Source organism: Magnolia sinica, chromosome 15 (genome assembly GCF_029962835.1).
Source record: "Magnolia sinica isolate HGM2019 chromosome 15, MsV1, whole genome shotgun sequence".
In the NCBI taxonomy this organism is placed as follows: Eukaryota; Viridiplantae; Streptophyta; class Magnoliopsida; order Magnoliales; family Magnoliaceae; genus Magnolia; species Magnolia sinica.
In genome coordinates, this window is record NC_080587.1 from 36,759,731 (window position 1) to 36,766,380 (window position 6,650).

The 6,650-nt window shown below is 38.4% G+C and overlaps 1 protein-coding gene across 1 annotated transcript; it reads left to right on the forward strand.

Annotated features, from left to right (window-relative positions):
* The first annotated feature begins 1,829 nt into the window (after window positions 1–1,829).
* Window positions 1,830–2,827, forward strand: LOC131227863 (zinc finger protein ZAT5). Its single transcript, XM_058223691.1, has one exon. The coding sequence runs from the start codon at window positions 1,919–1,921 to the stop codon at window positions 2,720–2,722; it is 804 nt and encodes a 267-aa protein (XP_058079674.1). The 5' UTR covers window positions 1,830–1,918; the 3' UTR covers window positions 2,723–2,827.
* The last annotated feature ends 3,823 nt before the right edge of the window (window positions 2,828–6,650 follow it).

The following is a 6,650-nucleotide window of genomic DNA, read 5'->3' on the forward strand; positions in this document are numbered from 1 at the left end:
TTGCTCCTGTCTCATCTCCTTTTAAGACGAGTGAAAGAGGAAGCACGCTTTTATCGTGGTTTCTTTCCTTTTCCTTTTTTATCATCATGTGTGTGTAACTACTCCGAAAGTTTCGTGTCCTTAACTAGCTCAAAAACTCCGCCCAAAGTCGTACACGTGGAACGTAAGACAAAACTGGATCATTCATCAGGTGGGCCTTACTGCTGATGCTCCCAAGGTGGAAAAAAAAAAAAACAATCTTATCACACCATCCTAACCATCCGAACCGCTGCATACCAATGGACACGATCCTTTCATCAGCACAAGACCCTTGCCAATTTGATAGATAATGGAAGGTCCATAAATAAACAGTCTGGATTATAGAAATTTTCACGTGTCCACTAAAGTCTCTAGCTCTTTATGGTTGGCTTACCATAACAACCTTTCCTAGTGTCGACTGTGCACAGCTCAAATATAGCTATATTCTGTTATCTTTGGGTGTGTGTTTTGTAGCGTCTGTTACTTTTTCCACCCTTTACTCCACACCAATCTATCTCTCCTCTATTTCCACCTCTCTTGCATTTTATTTTTCCGAGCACTATTTTACTAGTCCGATGTACCATCCAAAATGGAAGTCCTCATGGCCCACCTTGCTATTGATCGCCTTTCATCCATTCCCGCTCATCATGGATATCCAAGGGTGAAAATATTCTATGAATTAGATGGTCCACAGGACTGAACGGCTGATAAATGATTCCTTGGTCCGTCCACCACTTTTTTAAGGTAAACGGATTGGCTACTCCCCCTGCCATCAGCTAATGGCTGATGGTCGGTGATCTGTGGGCCCCAGAATGATTTATGTGTTTCATCCACTCCGTCCATCTATTTTTATAAATCATTTTATGATATGATACCAAAAATGAGGTATATCCCAATCTCAAGTGGAACACATTACAGGAAACAGTTTCGAATGAACGTGTCCATTAAAAACTTTTTTGGCGCCATAAAAGTTTTAGATCAAGCTGATCTTTGTTTTTTCCTTTCATCTGTGTCTGTATGACCTAATCAACGGATTGGATGTCAAATAAACAGTACACTGGGCCTTAGGAGGATTTTAATGGTGGATATACAATCACTATTGTTTTCCTGTGGTGTGGTCCACCTGAGATTTGTATCCTTCTCATTTTTGGGGTCAAGCCCTAAAATGATATGTAAAAATGGATGAACATAATGGATGAAACACATACATCATGGTGGGGCCCACAGAGCACCAACCACCACACACCGGGCCGGTGGCAGGGGGAGTAGCCAATCCGTTTCCTTTTTTAAGTAGAGGCTCGTTTGATGGGTCATGGTCATTTTCAAGACGGTGATGACTCGTACACGTTACACGTGCAAACATGTAGAGTAATGTGTAGTGTCAAAATCAAGGACCGATTTTGGGTGGAGTGTAGCCTAAAATATTGGAACTGGTGGAGTGATCTCAGATACCTGATTTTACCCATTGAATACGAATGGCTGACCATATTAACTTTTTAACCGTCCATCTTTTTTTCTTTTTTCTTTTTAACCGTCCATCTTATATCCACCAATAGGACGGTGAATATCATTTGCAAAAGTCAGTTTTGGAATACGATCCATCCACAATGGACCCCACAAAGTAGACAGTCTGGATTCTCCTAATTAGTTATTATGAAGCACCAATTTTGAGAAAAAATATAATTAAAAAAAGGATGGAAACGTAAGATCGGAGGACAAAATTCACGGTTACTATTCATTCCGGCCGCATTGACTCATAAGCATTTTTTCACTATAAATAACAAGGCCTACTCTCCCACCTCGCTTCCTCCATCACCATCTCTCTCTCTCTCTCTCTCTCTCTCTCTCTCTCTCTCTCTATTTATATATTTAAGGTCCAAGCGTTTTTCATCTGTGATAGATGCAACTCTCTCTTTTTCTTCCCCAAACTTCCTCTTCTTCCTTGGAGAGCATGGATTTTCCAGAGGAAGTCATGGGGAACACCACCCAACCTGATACTACTCATATCGTCAAAGGCAAGCGATCCAAGCGCCAGCGTCTTCTCCTCCAGGTCCCAAGTTCATCGAGCGTTGTGGCTGATAGCAACGAAGACACCCATCTCCCATCACCCACCACCTCAGCCGAACATTCCGAAGCCACCACCGAAGAAGAGGAAGACATGGCCAATTGCCTAATTCTTTTAGCTCAAGGACAAACACGAGACCGCCCACAATTCGAAGATAACAGAACAGAGGCTGCCACCGCCGTTATTCCTACCCCGATCGGCAACGGAGGTTTCTATGTTTATGAGTGCAAGACGTGCAACCGATGTTTCCCTTCCTTCCAAGCTCTCGGCGGTCATAGAGCGAGCCACAAACGACCTAAGACATTAGAAGATAAGAAGCCGTTGGAGGATAACCGAATTGAAAACCCGCTCTCTCATAAACCAATTCCATCTAACAAGTCAAGGGTCCATGAATGCTCTATATGTGGGTCCGAATTCTCATCAGGCCAGGCTTTGGGTGGTCACATGAGACGGCATAGGACTGCTTCCATGGCCGAAGCTCAAGAAAGCAGGAAACAAAGAAGCATCCTAGAGTTGGATCTAAACCTTCCTGCACCTGAAGAAGATGGTGGCTTTGTGAAATCGCCTAATGGGTTCCGGTTCACCGGAAAACATCCACTCGTTTTGACAGCCCCAGCTCTTGTTGATTGCCATTACTAAGATTTCTGAATTGGGATTTCATGTGAATTATTATTATTATTACCATTTCATTGTTGTTATTGTTGATGCTGCTGTTGTTATTGATACTATCATTCATTCTTTAAATTCTTTTATTTTCTTGTGTTTCATATTAAAGTGAAAGTGGTTTGGAGAAAGATAGCATTACCTTCACGGAATGTGCGTGAGTGATTGGGTATCTTTTTTTTTCTTTTTTTCTTTTTAAAAAAAAAAAATTAATTTTTTTATTTTAGTAGAGTTGGGTTTTTGTTCGTGTTAAGAAAGTGGGTGGCCATGTGTAGCACTATGAGAATAGAAGCTTGGTTTTCCACCACCAAAAGTCGTGGATTAGGTTCCATAGTTTGTATGGCAAGAAAACTCTCTTATTAAATGCTTGGAATAAACGGATGGAAAGAAAGTGGGTAACTGCCCATCTCATGTGCATACACCTCTATTCTCTTTTTTTAAATAGGAGGAGGTCTCTCGTACAACTGGTTGGACTATAATGTTTATAATCTAGCTAGTTGTAACTGTAAATGAATAAAATGAATACAAAATCCAAGCCACTTAAAAGTTTGGCCCTACCATGTATATCATATGTTATGAAAAATAAAATCATGTGGATTTGAACTTTGGATTAAATTGATGGTTGTTAATTATTTTCTATTGTGTGATTTTCTTGATGAGTGGATAGGCCTATTTTACATTATTATACTCTTTTGGATGGTGTATACTCTTTTGGATGGTGTAGATGTTGCATACGCATGACTAACTTATCTTCTAACAAGTTGCTTGCAACACGTAATCTTTAAATAGAGGTGAATTTATTAGAAAATGAATAAATAAACAGGAAAATTGGTTGGTTTTAGGCTGTGTTTAGACAATTACTGAATTCAGGTTGATGAGAATTGCTATTTGGCTGCCATGCATCAGTTTTTTTGTTTTTCCGAAGATGAGTAGGATTTTATTACTTCCAAATGATTATAACTGGGGGAAAAAAAAAATGTAGAAAGAAGGCCACACCATAGGCTAATAAAGAAAAAAGAGAAAAGACCCACGTCAGTTCATTTGCCATTTTAATCTTGTTTAATGGAGAATGAGCCGAACATGCTTTCTACATTTTCCAAACAGTAGTGCATTTAGCAATGCGTGTGGTCTCTTTGAGTTTCGGCAGATTGCCAATTTTGGCACTTCTCCAAACGAAGCTTGTTTTCTTAAACTGTATAACTTTTGCCTAATTAGGAGTATTTGAAATAGTTGTATTTGATTTAAGTTGGCAACCGCCTGTAATACGACCTGCCTCTGTGAAAATTGCAACCATAGTTCAAAAACTCAACTCAATGTTCAGTTGAGTCATATTATATTAAGTCTTCCTTCAATCCAGTTGCTAGTTAATAATTAAATAAAAATATATTATATAATTTTATAGCTAAAGGTCTAACCCTTAATAGAGTGGAATGGTGTAACAAAATTCATGTGGCGGACCCTAATTAATTGGGAAAAGACTTAGATAATGATGATAATTATTAAATAGTTCAAATCTTAGTGAGTCTTAACGTGAGGTAGACCTTTTTTCTCCAAGTTGGCTGAAAATTGAGGTTTTCTTTTTTTTTTTTTAGTTTAGTCTAAGGAGTTAGAGTGGAGTCACAAAACTTAAGCTCATGTTTCCAAATGTGAAAGTCTCAGGTCTAATTCGTCGAACCACAAGTTATGATCTACCCAGTGGATAACTTTCCATCTATTAAGTGAATGCAACATCCAACTCTTTCAAAAGCAGGCCACATGATGGAGAAAACAATGCCTAGCCATTGATAAATAACAAAATATAAGTATGGTGTATGAGCTTTTCATTTGGTGGGCCACAATCGTATGGACCTTCTACCTTAAAAATAAGGGAGTTCAGATCTTTAGGTTATTCGTACATTGAGTGGATGAAAAAAAAAAAAAAAAGGGTTTTATTAGTCAGCTTTGTTTCGTACATTGTGGTTCACTTAATGTGCGTCTAGCACATGGTTTCTTTTACCAATAGCGGGTCTATTATAGCGAGACATTCGGTTTTGTGACAAAGACCTCTTCCATATGTCTGGTTATGATTCTCACACCTATTAAAGGAGGAAAGCTCTAGTAAATGGATGTCAAAATCCGTTTCTACACAGATCAACAAGGAAATCTAAATGGGCCAGCACCGTAGATTTGGAGATTATAAGCAGCAACAACACATATCCTAATTACCAAACACGAATTATACATATTGAAATAAATTACACCCTGAGCTTGGTATGAAAAGTTGCAAGAGTTCCTTTTTCTTAGTGGGTACATTGGAGCATCTTCACTGTTTTGATTTTCAGTGGAGATGATGTATTAAGAACCTAACCAATATAGCGAAAGCCCTAGGAATGCTGGAACACATCCAGCTAGGCTTTTTAAACAGTTGGGATCATAACATTTTACCACGATTTGCAACTTACGATTTGTAGGGGCCCACTAGACATGATTGTTGCACTCTAGTTATTCAGGTAGCTCTTTGCATTTGGCAGTTGCATTCTGATTGTCTAAGTAGTCCTTTCTACATAGTGGTGGCTTTCATTTTAATCTAAGTTGTCTTTTTCACATGTCATTCCTTCTGTGAATTGAACACAGAATGTGGTGTTGTCTCTGATATGTAATGCATCAAAAGCCATAAGAATGATGGAACGTATCCACCCAGGCTCTATAAATTATTCGGATAACGTGATGTAAATAAAGTGGAATTGATTTCCGAGAGTCCTGTATTGTAATTTGAGAGGAAGGAGCTCATTGAGACTAGGATACTTCATGGGTCTAGAATTAAGCCAATGTGTTAAGGAAGTGTGCATTGGCTAAAGCAAGTACACGGCAGGTTTACCATGCAAGTTTATGATGGCGGACTGCAAGCCAATCCCAACTCCTGTAAATGTGAATGTGGAGTTTAGAAATGATGTGGGTGAGGAGTTGAGGATGGTGTCATGTACTGGCATTTGGTTTATTGTCTTATTTATTTAACTCTTTGCACGGTCAAATACTATACCTTGTTGAAGTTATGACAAAGTTCACGTAGGATCCAAGGAAGCCTCATTTGAAAGTAGTTCAACAAATATAGAAGTTAATTAGCAGCTAGGTGGGTATTTTGAATTCTTTACAAGAAGAGAGTTGAATGTGAATTACTTGGAATCTTGCGATGCAGATTATGCATGTTATCAATGACACACAAATCAAACACTACTTATGTATTCAAACAGCTGAAGCTAACAAGGAAAACCATTGTCGCAGTACCTGTATTTTAATGGCTTATGTGACTGATGAGTGACATTAGGCTACGTGGGAATTACTCTATCGGACTAGATTGCCCCAATGAAAGTTTAATTCACTTGATAGAGAATTCAATATCTCATGCCAATATTGTTCATCCCCATTTTCCCAATTCTTGGGAAAACCAATCAGAACGGGTTGCATCTGATCTGAATGGATTTTAGTATATATTTAAAGATCTTTAGAGATATATGAAGAGGATTATATGGTAATATAAATGGAGCCTTTTTAGTAATATAGTGGGAGCACATCGAGCGATGCCACGTCATTCATTAAGCGGTCGAGTAAAGAGTGATTGGATGGAAGCGGTTAAGACGTGCTAAATAATTATAGAAACTATAAGAACATGGGAAGCATCTGAATGGCTAGCTTAAGGCTATAAATAGCAAATGATTTCAGCAAAGTAAATTGTCTTGTACCAATCCAATCAAAACAAATCTATCTTTCAATTATCCATTATTAACATTCCTTAGGGTAACATGTAGCGTTAATCAAGTAGCTGTTAACTTTATCTATAATTTGGATGTACGCTCATATGTTGGATTCAGTTCGCGCATTAATAAGAATTATCCATCTAGGAAGGTATTTTGCAGTTATTCTCTGT

Bases quoted from the DNA above. Each gene is read 5' to 3' on its own strand.
- LOC131227863 (XM_058223691.1), top strand. From the start codon at position 1,919: ATGCAACTCTCTCTTTTTCTTCCCCAAACTTCCTCTTCTTCCTTGGAG.